Below are 19,938 nucleotides of genomic sequence, written 5' to 3' on the forward strand. Positions count from 1 at the left end.
ACAAAATGGGTGATAGGAATTGTTCAATAAATGCTCTCAGTGTTACTGCCACCACCAGCATCACTAGTCTTAGAGGGGTTGCCATGTTTTGCAAATACAAATGCCCTCAGGGAAGGTATTCAGCTTACATATCCGTCTGTAAAGGTTTTCATAAATTATAGTATTTCTCTCCTAACAACTCAGAGCAGTCACTCTGAGGAACTGTGTTTTCAATAGCATGAGTGAGGGAACAGTGGCCAATTGCAATGGGCTGCAAAGGGCATTAGTACCTAAAAGGAGCTGAACAGGACCCCTGAATCGAGGAGCCATAGAGAAAGGGGAATGGAGGGCAAACACGATCTCTGAAATACACACTCACAGAGTCAAAGGCAACCCAACCTCAGAACTATGCTATTTCTGGAAACAAAAGTGATACTTTTAATAGGTCCGAATTCCATGGAAAAGGGAATATTCTGACTTATGTTTATGTAAGATGTGACACAGCAGAACACCTTTTGGAGACCTAGTATTTGAATTTAAATTCAAAAATTTCTTTCTCAGAGAAGGGTGACATAGCCATGCTGGAAGTAAATGGTCTCTATAACTCTAACCTATGAAGTACAACAACTGACAAAGAAAGAAAAATAATTATGTACAAAAGAGGAAATGCACTAACAAACAGAATTGCTCATACGGGAACCAAGGACATTGCTCTATCAGCAAAGAATGAGGCTCCCCTGGATGAATCAATAAATGTCAGGCCCAGAAAGGAAATGTAGGTTTCCCTTTTTTAAACAGTACAAAAGGCCAAGAAGCTTCAGAACTAAATCAACCATGTCGGACCTGATGATAGTGTAGGAAAAGCAAAGCCACAGTTGTTTACAGCCAGTCCAAATCAAACCAAACATTATAACTGAAACAGATAACTATCTTCGCCAGATCTCAGTTTCCAAAAGGAGAGCCATCATTTGCAACTACCAAGCGCCAAGCACTGTGCCAGGCCCCTCACCTGTGTTAGGACACTTAGTTCGCACAGCAGCTGTCTCTCTGCCTTCCGGAAAGCCATGGAATCACTGGGGGTGGGCTAGGGGCAGGAGTGGGGCTTAGGCTGATTCCAAAGGGCAGTTTTATGCTCACTGCTTGGGGCAACTACGTCTAAAAGCCAGAAATTCTACAACAATTGTTTACAGTCCACCAGCCAGAAGTTGTTGTTATTGTAGCAAAAGCTTCCATCCCCCATGACTCTAGCTGGGGCTCTCCAACCATTTTTTTTTTAAAGCATTTTTAATTAACTAATTAATCAACTAATTTTTATTTATTTAGTTTTGGCTGTGTTGGGTCCTTGTTGCTGCATGCGGGCTTTCTCTAGTTGCAGCGAGCGTGGGCTACTCTTTGTTGTGGTGCGTGGGCTTCTCATTGCGGTGGCTTCTCTTGTTACGGAGCATGGGCTCTAGGTGCAAGGGCTTCAGTAGTTGTAGCACGCGGGCTCACTAGTTGTGGCTAGCGGGCTCTAGAGCGCAGGCTCAGTAGTTGTGGCGCACGGGTTTAGTTGCTCCGCGGCATGTGGGATCTTCCCAGACCAGGGATCGAACCTGTGTCCCCTGCGTTGGCAGGTGGATTCTTAACCACTGCACCACCAGGGAAGCCCTCCAACCATTTCTGACTATGCATCCCCTCAATAAAAAATTATGAGTATTAACTGCCAATATATGCATGCTTGTAAGTTACAGACTTGGACTATGGCTCTAAAATATTATGGCGATTATAAAACATACAGGAAAGATATAAATTAGAAAACAATTATATTTTAAATAGAAATTCTAACATTTTCTTCTCTTAGCCCAATGGATCAGGCAGTGCATCACATTTAGAGACAATGACATTTTGGCTTTTCCCCTCGAAAACGCTCTCACTGGGGACTCTCCACTTTATGGGTCCCCAAGCCCAGGAGGAAGTGACAGAGAAGTGAGATAAGCCTGCACACTTGGCTGTTACAGGTAACCCACGTCCAGTTTCTTACAATGCCCAGACCCTAGAATGGACAGAGCCACTTCCTCGATCAGCAGCCGACAGGTTCTTCCCAGGAGTGAGTGGTACAAGTGAAAAGGAAAGGCACAGAGATATATCCTCCAATTCAGTTTAGCTACAAATCTCGTCTCTTTCTCATCTCACCCCGCTTCAACCAGAGTTACTCCCAAGGTCAAAAACCAACCTGGCAAGAAGATCAGGGCATGTTTTCTTCCTTCTTTTGCCTGACTGCAGTGGTTCTGAGATGTCAGCCAAGCCATCCAAGCCTCTGGGCCTCATTTTTCATACAAAAGTTGGTGATGTATTTGAGAATGACTAAGGATTCTCCTAGCTATAAAAATCTAGAGTTCTGAAAGAAAATTCCTCAGAAGTTAATTTTCCTCATCCTATTTGCTCCGTAGGTTCAAATGTTGGATCTGATATAATGTCATATGTGAATCATTAAGGAAATGCACTGACCTGGGAAAAAAAGCATCATATGTTTGGTTGACATTTACCACTTCCCCCATCCCTCATCTAACAACAGTATAGAAGATGTCAAATGAATTAGTACATGAAACAGACCAAAAAGATGTGGTGAAGAGCCACCTCTTTGAAGGAACATGAGGGCTGACTCTAGGTAAGACACATACCTTCTTTGTCTGTAAACACAGTTACACACACACGCACGAAACCTGCAAATGCACATGAAAATCACCTAACGTCCCAATCCTAAAGGGAGCAGGCATCACATGAACCTCAAAGAGAACCTGATCTAGAACTATCTTAAATATCATAGAGATGACTAACCAGCTGTTAAGCATACAAACTCATAGGATATTTTACTTTTAAGGCATTCTGGCAGACGTGGGCTTTGAGATGAGCTTATTTTGGCCCACAGAGCACTGAGATTCCAGTTGCTCCTACCACTCAGGAGCAGTGTGGAGGTTTCCTCTCACAAGTTATGCATGTGCCTCAATCTTCTCATCTGTTAGAGGGGTATTTTCTAAAAAGGCAAGACTAACTTCCTTATTTCTCACCGTGAAAATTGAAAAAACAAAATATCAAGCAACAGATGAATGGTTAAATACTCTATGGCACCCAAGAAGCCATTAATATTAACCTTAGAAAGACTGTGTAAAAAATTAAAATTTTTGTTACCATAAAAATGAAAAAAGAAGACAAAATTGTACCTAGAATATTATAAAAGGGGAGGGATATTTTTAAAAAATGTGAAACCGAAACAGCCAATGTCACAATTTTTACATGATTTTTCCCATTTTTTTTCTCTTTTTGGTGGCACTTTATGTTTTTGATAACACATTTACATTTATAGGGAGAAATACAGTTGAAAATTCATGGATCCAGAAACGTTGATTCTTACCTACCCACAAGGTGGAAAGGATTCTAACCAGAGAAGAAACTTATGTAACTGCTGCTTACTCATATTAGCTGGAAAACCAAAAAGGACAACTCTCAATTCTGTTGCTTCTTCTTATGAAAATGGAAACTGAGATCTCCAGGAATCAAGGCTGGATATATTCTTGTCATCTCAAATCCACTTGCCAAGCTGCTGTAGCTTCTCAAAGCAGCATAATTTTTTAAACCGATATAAACATCAAAATGTAGTTGGCCATGGGGTCTACAACCTAAGCTACATGGGAGTCACATGTGGTGAATAAAAAATAATTTGTGTTAAAACGGTGTGTAAGGGGGAGGGGGAGACAGTATGAATATCCTCAGAGATTTTTAATAAAAATAGAGTTTCCATTTTTCCCTTGAAAGCCGACTTTAAGGAAATGTGTAGAACTGAAAACGACTGCTGTGAGAAAAGACCATTCAGGGAGAGTTTCGATATATTCGATGCTCATTAAATGATCATTTACTCCCCTGTAATGTGAACTCCTTGGTCAGGAGAAACACTTAAGTGCTTCAAAAATTTGAGATAACAGCATCCCACTGTAGGTTACCACAGAAGCATTTATAAATTGCTCATTTTTGATGATTCTTCAAGTCTGAATAAATCAGAGAAATCTATATTTTCTTCTTGGTAACTGGGCTGTTAGGTAGAATAAAAACTCCTGCTCAGTAACCTGATGAATTCCAAGGGAATTCAAAGACCACCCAGCAGCATCTTAAACAAACAAACAAACAAACAAAACAAAACCAAAGGAAAAAAAACTACTCCAGTTCACAGGCCGGAGCTCCAGCCCAGACAGTGAGCCCAAGCCAGCAGTCTCAGCCAAAGGGGTTTTTGCCTGATTTTCCCCCAGACACTTCATCTGTTCCACAAAGGGATGGGGTGTGTACAACATGGACCCTGCCCTCTAGGGAATGGCAGTCTGGGGAGGTAAACAGAAAGCAGACTGACAAATACAACCTGGCAATGCTAAGTGCTATCATGGAGATGACAGGGGAGACCAGGGAGAAATGTGAGCAAGTCTCAAGCACACTAACGAACTGGTCATCTAGTCTCAAGCAACCTCACTGTTCTCGTGGTCATTTATAGTTTCTTCTGGAAAATTCCGCGTGTGGTTTAGCATGACTGTAACTGGCATGGAAATATCACTCGTATTCATTCTCTCTCTCTCTAAAGGAAAGGTAACAGGAAAGAGCCGGGCAAACAAGAACCTGATCTGGGCTGAAAGGCTGGGTCCAGGCATTTGTACCAGCCTCTCCCACTTCTGCTGTTTACTTAACAGTGCACTTGACTGACCCCAAAGGAGGTTTGGTTTTATTTTGCTTCAATTTTTCTTTTGATCAGTGAAGATAGGTGTAGGAAAATAACATCTCCCATTTCAGGGACAGGAACTCCTCTAAGCCAGTTCTAACTCCCCATAAAAGGGGATAAAGAGGCCTGAACACAGACAGGACCCCCACAGCCAATAGACCCAACAATGTGCAAATACTCATGAGATCAGAGTGAACGTCTTCAAACTCTCAGAAATAGAAGAGCAGTGGGCTTCCCCCTAGTATTGCAGTTTGCGTGGGGCGGTATAATTTGGAACAGAGAATTAAGAGAAGCTAGGTTTAGAAACTGGGAGTCAGAATGACCTTGAGATCCCAGGCAGGGGTGGGACACAGAAGGGAGGGGAAAGTGAACTTGAGAGGGAAAGGGAAAAAGTGTGGAAGAGGAGGTAGGAAAATCCCAAGACAAATCTGGGTTTTCATGTGATTTTTGTCTCACATGACATGGGTCACAGAAGCCTATCAGACATACATTCACATGTTTTCTAAAATCTGCAGATGAATTACATTTGTATGGCAATAACAAGTGGATGTCCCATTTAGTGACAAGGTAATAATACTGCTCATAAAGCTGAGTACCTTCTAGGAATCAGGACTTACACAGACACACACACAGAGTTCAGTTAATCCTCAAAATGCCCTTGGGATATGGATATTATTTCCATTTTATAGATGAGAAAACTGAGTATCAAAGACTTGAAAGACCTAGTACAAGCCAGTATTTTACCCCAAGTCAGTCTTATGCCTACGCCCGTGCTCTGCACAGCTGGGCTGGGAGAAGGCCTGGAGCAATGGAGACCCAAGCGCCTCTGACTACAACTTACTGATGAATGAACCCCTGATGATGTTTAACGCGCAATACAACAGCAAAGAGCACTAACGTCTAAAAGGGGTAAAAACCACGACCACCAAAGAACGCATCTGCATGAATTAAAACTCTGCCTACTGCTAGGCTGCTGTTTAGGACATTGGCTAGGTTCCCAGTGCCTTGCCAGCAACATCCCAGAAGGAGAGCTGCCTTAGTTTGCAATCTCCCGAACCTCCACTTGCTCTACCTTTGCAATTAGTCAAAACTAATCAAAATGAAAATAAGTGAATCAGCTGTGAAATCCCTGTTCTTCACAGCGGGCTGTGTGGTGGGAGAGAGCACAGATGGAGTTTCCTTTTTAAAGGAAATGTTTTGGCACTAGCCTCTGTTAAGAGTTTTCCCTTGTTTCCATCTGGTTTTAGTATTGGAACGCGTACATGAGAGAATGGAAAAAGAAAATTCTGTTGGCGTGCTAAACCACTAGAAAAGCTAAAGTGGTCAACAGCACATCCTCTACATCTTTGGAGATTAAAACGCTTTGCACAAGGCATGTTGTCACATTGTTTTTAAGGAAGGGGAGAGTTCAGTTTCTTGGGTCCAGGCTTGTCCTGAAAAAAAATTTTAAAGAGTGCACACTTGGGAGGGAGAGGGACCCAGATTTGAGTCTCAGCCTTATCACCATCTAGCTGTCTGCCCCTGGGCAGTGTGCCCGCCCACTTTAAACCTTGGCTATTTCATGGAAAGTAGAAAGGACAACAAAAGCCACATCACAAAGCGGTTGTGAGGATTAAATGATATCACATCTGTTAAGTGCTTTGTTCTCCATTTTTGGAGTCTCCTATTCACAAGGCTTTAGAAAAGACAAATATTATTACTGCCAGTTTTCTCAGGAAGAGATCTAGAACCATCAAGGAAACTCTAAAAAAATTTTAAGGCATCTATTTTTTTTTTTTACTGCATAACTGAAGAAAAGTTCATACATGGCGGTGTCCTTGTCAGGAGCCTCTCAGAATTTCCCTGGGGAACTGATTTTCTCTAAGACTCAAATACATCCGCTGACACTCATTCTCCTGTGGGGCTTCCTTAACAGCCTAGATACTGGTGTAGAGGACTGTCACCTCCCAGCCAAAACCAACCAAGGCCTAAACTGGTAGGAAAGTAGAGTAATCGCGAAACATGATTATCTCTAAAGATGTACGAGGGAGCGTGAGAAAAGATGCTTGGTTTGGGAAGTCCTCTCTCATATAACTCTTATGCCTAAGAGACAGACAGACAAACAGAGGAGCACAGCGTCTAAGGCAATACAGGCCTAGAATCAAACCACCTGGGTTTAAATCTCTGTTTTGTAACTCACAAACCGATGACCTTGGACCAGCCAATTGAATTCCGTATGTTCAGTTTCCTCATCTACAAAATGAGGATGGTACTGTTATCTACCTGATTGTCATAAGGATTAAATGAGTTAACATATGTAAAGGGCATAAAACCATGCCCAATATAAGAACTCAATAAATACTATTACTACTATTAGTATTATTACTACTCCTAATTCATAGGGGGACTGGTGCTTCTCTAACCTTATTGAGCACTGAAGCATGTGATGGGTTCATGACAGGTGCTACACTGAAGGTCATTTACAAATGACACCTGGTGGCAACATCTGCTGAGCCAGAAAACATTGTAGAAGAAAACTCTCTCTACTTTTAACTTCATGTAACCAAGGATATCATTGCAAATGTTTTAATCCAATGTGTCTATGCACATGTCACAAAAGGGCCAAATTCTCAATGTAAAATATAATAGAAGATATTATATTTTTCTAAAATAAAAAAGGATGTACAAAGAATCATATAATCATGACACTGGAAATAACTTTGTTTTTGATTGCACTGTCTTCTAGAGCTACTTAAAGTTTTAGGGCTGGATTTACATACCAAATCTCTATAATAAAGAGATAAAAAGCTTACCCTGATGTATATTCCAAATGGAGGAGAGTCTATTACTCAATAACCTCAGAAATGAGATAGAAGACACAGTACAGGTCAAAACTGTTCAACGTCTTTATGAATTTTGAACAGTTAGGGAGAAACCTGTTCCTTAAAATATGGCTCACTCTACACCACAAGCCCTCCTGAGCTATGTCAGAAAAAATGAGGTGCTGTGGCACTACAAGCATGGCCAATGGGGTCACAAGGACTGGGTGGATTTCTGTTACTTCAAAAGTGGTGACCCTGGGACATCACAACCTCTCTGATGAACACTGGTGCCTTCATCTGGGAAAAGAAGAATATACCACCCAATTGGGGTAGGGATAGGGATGTTGTGAGGATTAACTGGAATTAAAACAAATAATAAAACATACACAAGATGATTTTTATTTTCTTCTACATAATATCTGAAAGATTGGTATTTTCAATATTTACTACTTCTATAACAAAGTATAACAACAAATATACATCATTATTATAGTTGTTTTGTATTTCTTCTTTCACTACTAATACCTTTGTCCATCTGAGTTCAGTGTGGATTTCTTCATTTTTCCTGGATAAAAACTCTTGGAAAGTCAGCTCACCACTCCTGAATAAACCATTTCTATCAAGGTCAAATTTCATCTGTCTTGTATTTTTTCCTTCTCTCTCTTCTAATATTTATAGACCTTGTGATGAGATCCCGTCTGACTTTAGAAAGTAGATAAAAAGAATTTCTTTCTCATGCCAGATCTCTGACAATTAACTTTGGTTACCCTAATCCAATAGCAACCTATAAAAAATGTCCTCAAACCCTCATAATTGGTTTGAATGTCCATTTGGATTATTAACAACCTGAATTTCTCCCTATATGATATGTATGAAACAAGAATGAAATGTGCTATAAAATTTCCAAGGGGGTTCAGAATCTTAGAACCTCAGGGCCTAAAAGAAGCTTTGAACTTGTCAACTGAATTGAAGCCCAGAAAAATTCAGAGCTTTGACCACGGCTAATCAAAAAGAAAAAGACTAAGATGTATTCTTTTGATAGAATTGAGTATCATAAATATATCATTATGTCAAGTACACCAATAAGACAACGCAGAGCATAACTCCCCAAGATAGTGAAACTTCTCAACCTTAGCTTCAGTATCTCATGCATGACACTTTCAAGATACAGGTAAGTTTCCCCACTACCCCTAGTGCTGCATTAGTAGGGCCTAGGTGGAACCAGGCCATCCATAAAATTCTAGAGGTTATTCTACGGAACACCCAGGACTGGCAACTACGGAGATAAAGAACAGTATTGCCAAGTCCTAGCCTTCTAATCCCCATCATTACCTTCCATGGGGATCCATTTACATAAATGATTTCTTCAAAGATCACTCAGAACTTTTTTTTAATAATAAAATTTTGCTCTCTACAAATCTAAAATCATTCTGAAAAGATTAAGATTCTCTGTTTTAAGAACAGAGAATGTTTTAATCACAAAAATTAAAGTTTATGTAAGAGAATGTATTAATTACAAAAACTGAAGTTTCTTCATGCTCCTTCTATGGGGAGCAGCCAAGGAAAGATTTTTATCCATTTACGTATATGAAGGGTAGCATTATACTTTATGCATACTGAATTAAAACAGGATCAGGAAAATAGATTTTAAACATGAAATTGTGGAATGTTCAGTAGGTAACTGGCCTCTAATAGCAAATTGATATTAACTTCTTAGCATGCTTCTACTGTAGTATTTTTTTTTGATAGGTAAGAAGTGCATTTATTTAGAGAGAAACACTCTCCACAGACAGTGTCTAGTGTAGTATTATAGACCCAAATTTCATGGAGGGGGCAACTGATTATAGAAATAGTTGTAGGCAGAGCTTGCTTTACAGTTTGAATGAGTTAATAACAGCTCTAAGTTATAAATAAAGTCCATACTATCATCAGGTATTTAGTAAGCTATCCATTTACATAGCATCTTCCATTTAAGCATCTATTGTGTCTATACTCAGCAATGTGCCAGGTGTTATAAGGAACTATCGAGACACAGATCAGATAGATGGAAGCACAGGTTTACATGATACACAGCTGCTTCTATCTGAGGACTCAAAAGGCCATCTAGGATAACTTCTCATACCTTAAGGGAGAGGGCTAGCTTCTGTCCATCTTACAGAGCAGACTAAGATAAGAAGGTTAATTAATTCTTATGATCATCCCACAAGTGACTTTGTAAGACATTTTTTAGAACCAATTGTACCAAGATATATTTACATATAATAAAATGCACCCATTTTAAGTGTGTAGTTTGATGAGTTGGTGGTTACTTGTGATACGCCCAAGTAAGCACCACCACAATCAACATATAGAACCCTTACACCGTTGCAAGAAATCCCCACATGCTCCTTTGCAATCAATCACCAACTCCACCCCCTGGCAACCACCAATAGGCTTCCTGTCACTATAGCTTAAGTTCTGTCCATTCTAGAATTTCATATAAATAGAATCATACATCATGTTGTCTTTTCCATTTTTTTTTCCACACATAACACAAGGCTTTTGAGATTCATCCATGTTGCTGCATGTATTGGTAGTTCATCTAATTTCCAGGTAGCATTCCACTGCATAGTTATAAAAATAATTTTATTCACTCACATATAGATGGACATCTGAGTTCTGATTTTTGGTTATTATAAATAAAACTGTTATGACCCTCTATGTACATGTCTTTATGTGGGCATATGTTTTTATTTCTCTTGGGTAAATGCCTAGGAACAGACTTGTTGAGTCATATAAATGCAAGTTTGACTTTATAAACAACTGTCAAATTGTTTACCAAAGCAATTCTATCATTTTTACATTCCCACCAGCAAAGTATGAGAGCTCAAGTTGCTCCACATGCTTGTCAACACTTGGTATTGTCAGCCTTTTTACTTTTAGCCATTGCTGAAAAGAGAAAGTGGAAACCAATGCTTTAAGAATGTTAATCACAGAGGCCTCTCAGTATGTAAGTATCTGCATACCATTCAAGAAGCCAGCCAGGAAGTCCAATGAGAAACAATCAAATTCTATCCCAAAGCTCCATGGATGAATTGGAGAGGTTATTTCTCTCCTTACACAATTATAGCTAAATAACTCAAGAAAGATCTTATTTCCCCTGCTCCAGAATCATTTTGGATTCCCCTAGAGGATATACAACCCGCTCTGAAAATAATAAGTTTCATGATCACAGGCCTCTCCCTCTCAGATTATAAACTCTGCCAAATACTGGTGGAAAAAAATTCACACAAAGAATCATTACTAAAAGACATTGGATATATAAAACACCCATGCTTACATGCATATGTTGGCAAACTTTTAGAGCTTTGATACTCTTCTCTTTAAAAAAAAAAGAATATAACTCTTTATGCTGTTTGAAAAGTGGTGAAAAATTATTTGCAGACACTGCCCTAATTTGGACAAATTTTGCCTATTCAAAATGGAAAGCTGGTTTTCATCAGCCAAATCACAAGAGTTGAAGGGCGTGGACTCCCAGAAAGCACAGGAGGTTCACACTGATAGCAGGAAGGAACAGCTGTCATTCCAGGGCTCTGCTTTCACTTCACAGCCTCCTATGTGAGTTGAGCTACAAAGACTAAACAGGACTACACAGGAGACAAGGAGGAACTCAGAATCCAGTTCATCTTTCAAAGAAGCCGCCTTTCCTCTGCCTGGAATGCTCCCTGCACCCACACCATTTCTATTCAGAACCAGTGAGGCCCTACTTTTCTTGCAGCTCTGGGTTCTCCCAACCAGGTCAAATCCTCCTCACACATGCTTTCACATCACTATATTTTTCCTCTTTCACCTTTTCACAGTTAATAATTATGTTTATTTTATTTTATTTTTTTTTTTTTTTTTTTTTTTGCTGTACGTGGGCCTCTCACTGTTGTGGCCTCTCCCATTGCGGAGCACAGGCTCCGGACGCCAGGCTCAACGGCCATGGCTCACGGGCCCAACCGCTCCGCGGCATGTGGGATCTTCCCAGACCGGGGCATGAACCCGTGTCCCCTGCATCGGCAGGCGGACTCTCAACCACTGCGCCACCAGGGAAGCCCTGTTTATTTTAGTGAATAAAATATTAATGTCTACTGCTCCTTCCCCAACAAACAAGGTAAGCTTCATGAGCTTTTCTCCTAACTGAACCCCCAGCACCAAGAGTGCTCAGCACATAAAAAGTACTTAATAAATATGTGCGTAATTAATTAATTACTTGTTAATTAAAACAACACCTTATCAAAGATGTACTGATAGGCCTCTATGCTTTTCATGAGTTCGAAAATAAAGGTGGCTGCTTCTTTCTCGATTACAAGAAAAATCAAACTGCAAAAACACTGTGGGTGTCAAAGTTGCCTGGCCTTCTCCTGCCCCAGCTTCCATTAAATCAGCTGCTTAAATATCAGATCTGCTTTTTCAATCTCTCCTCTCAAAATTCAAATCCATGAAAAGGATGAAGACTTTCAGAACTCAAGACTGTCCTCCATTAGAATGCAACAGAAAAGTAATTCTCATAGCTGCAGGCTTTAAACCTGAAGGTCTTGGTAATTGGTAAAGGAAATGCAGTTATCCAGTAAGTCCCCGGTCATTATCTCCTATGGCAGGGGAAATGGTCATGCTCTTTCACCGGGAGAGGGAATTAGAGGCCCCATATCACTCTTGCAGACTTCATGATTAGAAAGAGGCTGACAATAACACGTGCCTAAAAGGCAAACGAAACCGCCCTTTTTTTCATCCACCTTTTCTGCAACTACCTGTCTTCAAGAAATCTCAATGAAACATTGAGAGAATGAAGGTTAATTAGAATATTATGTGTCCCTGCTCATCCCATGTTCAGCTCAGCCCAAATACAAAACAAAGTTTCTTTTAATGCATTCTATTCATTATTGGTATAAGCGAAAATTCTAGAATTCAAATTTAAAGATGTGGAAATATTTTTAAGACCTGAACTTCATTAACAAAACACTAGGAAGGTATTAGAAAAGGCTACTTCTTTAGATATTAATTGAGCCCCTATTATATGGCAAGCACTGCTCAGCACACTAAAGGAATGCAAATGTCTTCCAACAGTCACCAAATCTTATTAACCTGTTACTTGGGATTAAAGAGAGACCAATATTTCAAGGTCAATTCTCATTCTAACCATTGAAAAGGCATTTTTACCAAAGGGTTATATTTCCATTTTATTTTAAACTAAGATACAGTCCTATTATTATCTCTACATGTTCTTTCTGGAAAAAAAGCTATTTCCACTTTGAAATAAATTCTGATAAACAAATGATCTGAGGCTTAATTTTTTTTTAAAAAAAAGCCAAAAATGGGTCTAAAAATAAGTTTTATTCCCAAGCCACAACTGAAGAAAATTGGAAAAAAGATGAAGGTATAAGCCTAATTCCTCCATTGCCCAGTTACAAGAAATACCAGAAATATTACAAATGCTTCAGGTGCTCAGATTAGCATCACCCATAGTTCCATGGAAAACTTATCCAAATTTCATCTCAAAACACTTGGTATGAATTCACAGTAAGTCCCACAGATATCCTACGATCACTAACGGAAAGAGAAAAAAAGTAATCCCACAAAATTCTAAGCTTCATAGAACAGATGTCTCTTCCTGACAAGGAACAGCTGTCAGGCAAAGCTGGGATTTATGAGCTGAGTCTACTTTCTCACATTCCATACAGTGTCGATATTTATCTTGAGACCAACTATTACTGATTATTGACAACTGTTAAGAAAAAGAAAAGTCAATGAAACTCAGGCTGCTGGTAGTAACAATTATCCAAATACCAGGAAGTGTTCTAAAACAAAAAATCTCAGATAGCCCACTTTCTGTCAAGGCCCTAGTGAAGGAAAAGTATGGACAAACAGAAGTGTTTGCCAAACCCTTTACAGATGCTCTTAATGAAACTGAAAGGGCATTAAAATTGCACTTCATTACCTTTTCATACTAGGCAACATCAAAAGCCAAGGTGCCATGAGCAAATAAGGATCAAAGAAGGTAACAGAGAAACAGGAAAGGAATGGAAAGGCAGGTGTATCCAAACCTTGGGCTATAACCCTCCTGGACACCTTAGAATTAACTGCTTTAAAACAGAAGTTGTTTTAATAATATTCATATCTCATTTTCATTACCTGACAGGCAGATGTAAGTTAAATATTCGCCTTGACCTCCAGTTGCCAAGAAAGGAATCTTTTTCTTTGTCCTCCTCTTGACTTGGACAGCTCCCAGCATCCTTTCATCAAGAGGTGCAAAAATTTCCTTGCTGATGGCAGACTTGGCACTCATTGTTGACCAAGCGAGCAGGGCACGCAGTGAGTTTTCTAAAGAAAAAGAAAAGGCAAGATGGAATTGGCAGTATTACAAAGGCTCGTATAAGAATGAGCAGCAGATACGATCCAGCAATCCCACTCCTGGGCAAATAGCCAGAAAAGATGAAAACTCTATTTCAAAAAGATACTTGCACCCCAATGTTCATAGCAGTACTATTTACAATAGTCAAGGCATGGAAGCAATGTAAACGTCTATCCACAGATGAATGGATAAAGAAGATGTGGTGTACACACATAATGGAATACTACTCAGCCATAAAAAACAATGAAATAATGCCATTTGCAGCAATATGGATGGACCTAGAGATTATCATACTATGTGAAGTAAGTCAGAGAAGGACAAATATCATATGATATCACATATGTGGAATCTAAATAAATGATATAAATGAACTTATTTATAAAACATAAACAGACTCACAGACATAGAAAACAAACTTATGGTTACCAAGGGGGAAAGGGTAGGGAGGGATAAATTGGAAATCTGGGATTAACAGAAACACATTATTATATATAAAATTAGATAAACAACAAGGACCTACTCTATAGCACAGGGAACTATATTCAATATCTTGTAATACCCTATAATGGAAAATATATATATATGTGTAACTGGATCACTTTGCTGTACACCTAGAACACTGTAAATCAACTAAAATTTAAAAAAAAGAATGAGCAGCAAGTTGATTCACACATGAAGTAATTTTCAATTTGTGGTTTAACCTCTCACTTGCTTGAAATGCATTATAGAATCATTAAAAGGAAGGCCTCTACATTTGTAATAACTGAAAAAAACTCAAACAAAAAAGGAATACAGATTTACTCACTGAAAATGACAAATGCAATGTGAGATGAGCAGCAAAAAATGAGATCTAGAAAGTGTGTCAGTCTCTATCCCAGCTGCACCTGACTAACTGGCAAGTGGCACCCACCCCATTCCCATTCTGTAAGGACCATGATTTCACATTTCCAGCTGAGAAATCTTTCCACTGTCTAAAAATCTTTAAAGTCAAGAGGTTCTTTATGCAACTTCAAAATCTCCTTTAACTCTAATGTAAACCCATTTCCCTAATTCTATTCATAGCAGAAATAATTATATCATCTTCCACATAATAACTACATATGCAACAGAAGACCATTAATTTAATCACCCTTCAGCTGCTTTGGATCAGGCTAAGTAATTAATCCTTATTTATTAGCCTCTTTCAATGGGTCCTATTTTCCAGTGCTCCTCTGCCTCTCATTGCCATGCTCTGGACCCTCGCCAAATTCTCCACAGTTTCCTTCAGCCAAAGTGGACACACAATTCTAAAAAAATGTCTGACTAATGCCAAGTATTTTGGAAATGTTACCCAGCAGTTCCCACATGTTATGCTCCTGTGGTTAACTGGCAGTGGGTGCCCAATAATTAAGAAAATAAAGCATCATGTTGCTGACTCCCAAAGAGTCCCCCCCACCCCTCAAATTTACATATACACAGTCCCCATGTTATATTTAGTTTTCCAAAGTTGTACTTCCCTAAAGGTCTTGATTCTGCTTATTTGTGTCTATTATATTCAAGGTCAATCTGAATTTTAACACTCTATCATCCAAAAACTCAGCTGCAACTTGAGTAAATGAGTAAATGTTTTCTATTCCATCATCTTAGTCAGAGTCTATGTCTTAAGCAGTAACCAATATTTGCTCAAGCAAATAACAAATCAGAACTAAAGGTGCAGAGAAGGCCAATGGGTTGGTCATGCAGGCTGTACAGAGGATTCAGAGATCCTGCAGAGGGATCAACAGCACAGCTATATATGGTAACAGTAGCTCAAAGAGCTATCAACCTGCTGTAAAATCGAGCCAGTTGGCAAACAAACACCTATTACGTGCCACCTCAATGCTCAGTATAGAGATACAAGAAATAACTAAGATATGCTCCCTGCTCTCCAGGAGTTGACCACTGACTACATCAAAGGTTTCCCTTAAATCCAGATGATTTATGATGGAAGACCATGAAACATCCTTCCCAATGCAAGATTCACAAATGCTGCCCACACAGCTGTCCACCTGTAACTGGTCCCACACCTGTAACCTCATAGTAGGAAAGAGATATATTAAAAAAGAACCTTCCCCTAGTTAAAGAAATTTCTCGTGGTTTCAGTTCTGTAGTAGGTTTTCTTAGTGGCAGCAGAAATAAAGAATAAATAGTGTTGGTGTTTATTATCTATCTATACCTCTGTCTATACATTATAGATCTATGCCCAGATCTATGTGCTCAGATCATGCCATTTTATCATTGCCACCAGGTTCTTCATACTAGCTGAGTACAAAATGATGATGGAGTTTCTCAATGTGCTGACCTCTAACTGACACCCTGTGATTTCCTACAAGTTAGCAAACAGAATTTCCCCCACTGCGATTTACCCCATGACTTTGCTATGCAGGGTGTTGTAATTTACAGGGACATATTTTTAAAAAGAGAGAAACTAGTTCTTTCCTAGCTCCAAGGCCTCTCACCTCTCAGCATTTGGGGACACGTGAAAGAGAAAGCCAGTGGTAGCACAGTGGCTTCAAACGTCCTATAAAAGCAATGTAGAAAGAAAGTCATCTTCCCAAACTCATCAGGCATTCTCTAAACAGCACCTTCCCAACTGTGGCAAGGCTTTTGCTTTTCCAACTCAGATTCACATTTTTCAAAACTTGTGGTTAAAAGAAATAGAAAGCTACCATTGTACTATGCAAAATCTGTCAGAGAAAAAAAAAGAAAAGGAACAACATGCATGTGCTACTAAATTTTCAGGAAATCTTGCTCTTCTTTTGAAAAACTGGTAAGGAATGGAAATGGCCTTTTGTTGTTTTTTTGTATGGATATTCAGCAGCCAAGAACAAAAGAGAGAAAAAAAGAGGAAAAATAAAACCAGTAACTTCACTGACCACAAGTTTGGAATCAGACAAACTTGGGTTCAAATCTTATTTCCAAAACTTAAGACCTATATGTGGGTAAATCGCTTAAAATTCAGACCCTCAGTTTACTCACTGCAACATGGAGAAAGCTTCACCTAATTCATGGAAGCATTGAAAGAATTAGATGAAACAATGCGTGCAAATCACTTATTCTGGTGCCTGAATCATAATGAATGCTTAAAATGGAAAAATTTTATTAACTCTCCTACTAAGATATGAAAAATAAAAGACCCTCTGAACTTGCAGAAACTGAGTAAATGTAGCCATCCATGACAGAAGGTATTTGTAAAAGAGAAACTGGATTTTATTTACCAAAGCTTTGCTTTTCTCACTCATGGGTATGAAACCCTCTAAATATGGATAAACAGTCTAACATATGGAGGGCTCTGTATAAAGTGTTATCAGGATGAGCTATTTATAGGTTTCACCCTCAGGAAACTCACTCACAAGAGACTATCAGGCTCATTTTTATGGGAAATTGTCTAAAGTTTTTGTCCAGGCCAAGGATACTAACAAGCCTGGGAGCACGCATGTATGTTTTTGATGCCACCTGGAAATGGGAATGGACAGTGGATTAGAAGAGAAAGAATCAGAATGTAAAAGGGGTACTAATGTAGCTTCGTGGAAATAATCTGAGTGTCTCCCAAACCTGGCTGCACATCTGAACTCGGCAAGGAGAGCTTTTCAAAAATGCAGACCCCTGGGCCCCTCCTTTACCCCCACCAAATAAGAATCTTGGGATCTGTAGTTTAAAAAACTCTCTAACTGCAGCCATCCTGACACCTAAGTGAAAAGCTGAGAGCCTAACTAAGGAGGAACTGTGGGGATGGAAAGGAGTGTATTCTCAGGAGAGAATACAGGAAGAGAATGTACAGGACTTTTTCTCTCCATTCAACCAAGCAGATTTCTCAGGTCTTAGATCTTCCTACTGGTAAATCAATGTCCAGCCCACAGCTGGACCTCTTTGTAAGGAAAACAAGATGAATACACAGCGGTGGTACACCACTGACCACAGTTACTCCAACCTACATCACCCTGAAGGGGAGCAGGACATGCCGCCCCAAAATATTCTGCTTTAGTATATGGATTGTTTTGAGCCAAAGGTATCTGAAAAGCAGCAAATGTAGGGACAGGCTTTCTCTGAATTCCCTTTATCTGTCTAAAGACAGATCCTCCAAAAGGCACTCGGTTGTTATAAATCCCCTCTCCAGGAGTTTCATCCACCAGAGAAGACTGATTCTTGTCACAGGACAGTAGACTAGAAGTCGACACCACACTCAGACACACTCTGTCACAAACTGTCACACCTCCCATCTAGTCTTGTAAGGGCCCATTTATCTTTTCTAAAAATCTTTTTCTCTCCCCTAAGAGGTGTACACCTTGTCCCCCTTCCCTAATAAGATGGTATTTAATCCTGAATTCTAAGTCACCTTGGGAATTATTCATTTTTCCCAGGGTATCTCCCATGTATACACAACGTATACATGTTAATAAACTTCTGATTGGTTTTCTCTTGTTAATCTGTCTTTTATTACAGGGGTCTCAGCTAAGAACTGAGAAGAGTAAAGGGAAAATTATTTTTCCTCCCCTACAACCCATGGAAGTTTTCTCTCTTCCTGGTCCACAGCTTCTAAAGGCTATAATTACAAAGCTTTCCCATCCAAGAAACCAACCTACAATATGATTTGCAAGTCAAAGCAACTGGCTGCCTTAAGTGGTAGCTTTGGAAACTAATCACAGTTAACTTTCCTCTCCCTCAAGCTTTTTCATCTATCTTCTTCTCCCTTTAAGCCATCTAACCCATAACCACTTTTGTCAGCACATAGTTATGGTAGTGAGATGGTCCTCCACCTACAATCCTCCTCTCCAGGAGGAGCTGTAAACTCCAAGGACCTCACGGAGGAGGCAGATGAAGTACGTAAGTTAAGGGGTAGAGAGGTAAGATGTTCTTGCATTCCAACACTAACATTTTCCATTTCCAGTACTTGAACTGACACGTGTCCTCTGTGGTCAAGAGACAAGGAGGAGTGGTAGGAACTCATTAAAACCTCAGATGACCTGTGGTGGTGCACTCATCATCCTGCAGGTGGCTCTAAGGCGGTGGGGCTGACAGGGCTTAAATATTTCTCACCTGAGAGGTAAGCTCTGCCTCTGGTGAAACAGAGGCAACATTTATTTCGCTTAATATTATTAGATAACAGATTCTCTAACCTCATTCACTTGCCACGCTTCACATGCAATCTTCTGATCATGGTATGGCACTGGCTATGCCAACACAAGTAATTTGGACTGTATGACGATTATATTCCCATTGCCAACAAGTAACCAGAATGCCTGGTTTTAGACCTCACCCTCTTAAACTAGTTACTATGACTCAACCCTGAGGTAGATGCACTCAAAACCAGCCGATATCAAGTTTCAGAATTCTGCAAGTTAACAGCAAACAGGATATCATCCCAGAACACTTTTGGGGAGAATCAGCTGGTCTCTACTAGTGCATGGAAACTCTAGTGAGGTGACCTCACATAACTTAGAAATAAGAGAAATAAGGTTATTCTCTAAGATAGGACTTCTCTACATTGCCACTTTGTTTTCGAAATTCTACAAATGCAACTTGACTTCCGCCTTTAATTGGATGACACTAATCATGCACCCAGATCCCACTGCCTTCCTGCTTTTAAATCCATGTGTCTAGCTGGCAACTGAGCATTTCCACTAAGAGTTAATTTAGACTCAGTCTTGTCTCTCAAACCCTCCAAGTCCCCATAACAACTAACCAATTACCAAGTTCTATAGATCCAATTTAATATTTCTGGGCTCCACCAGATGCTCTTCATCCTCACATCCTTTACCTTAATTCGGATCCCCATCATCCCTGGTTTGAATGATTTGGATGCCTCCTAAAAGGGTTCTAGTACCACTCCCATCTTGCTACCATTGTCCCTCTATACTGTCCAAGGTAATATTCTAAAGGATAAATATGATTCAAGTATAACTGTATTCAACTGTTTCTACTCCATGCCTCATGTCCTGAAAGAGAAACACAATTACCTTGACAAGGAACTGGGGGATGTTATAAATATTGAGGCCAAAGTAGAGAAATGTTAAGTTGCTTCCCTTAAA

The 19,938-nt window shown here is 39.6% G+C and overlaps 1 protein-coding gene across 1 annotated transcript in view; it reads right to left on the bottom strand.

Annotated features, from left to right (window-relative positions):
- The window catches only part of STXBP6 (syntaxin binding protein 6), a gene marked incomplete at both ends in the record, with an annotated part of 207,507 nt that extends 193,682 nt beyond the window's left edge, over positions 1-13,825 (bottom strand). The window contains 1 exon segment of the mRNA XM_079699838.1: positions 13,672-13,825. Coding sequence (XP_079555964.1) covers positions 13,672-13,825 — 154 coding nt within the window.
- Positions 13,826-19,938: the final 6,113 nt, after the last annotated feature.

This window comes from Hyperoodon ampullatus (genome assembly GCF_949752795.1).
Source record: "Hyperoodon ampullatus genome assembly, chromosome: 3".
In the NCBI taxonomy this organism is placed as follows: domain Eukaryota; kingdom Metazoa; phylum Chordata; class Mammalia; order Artiodactyla; family Ziphiidae; genus Hyperoodon; species Hyperoodon ampullatus.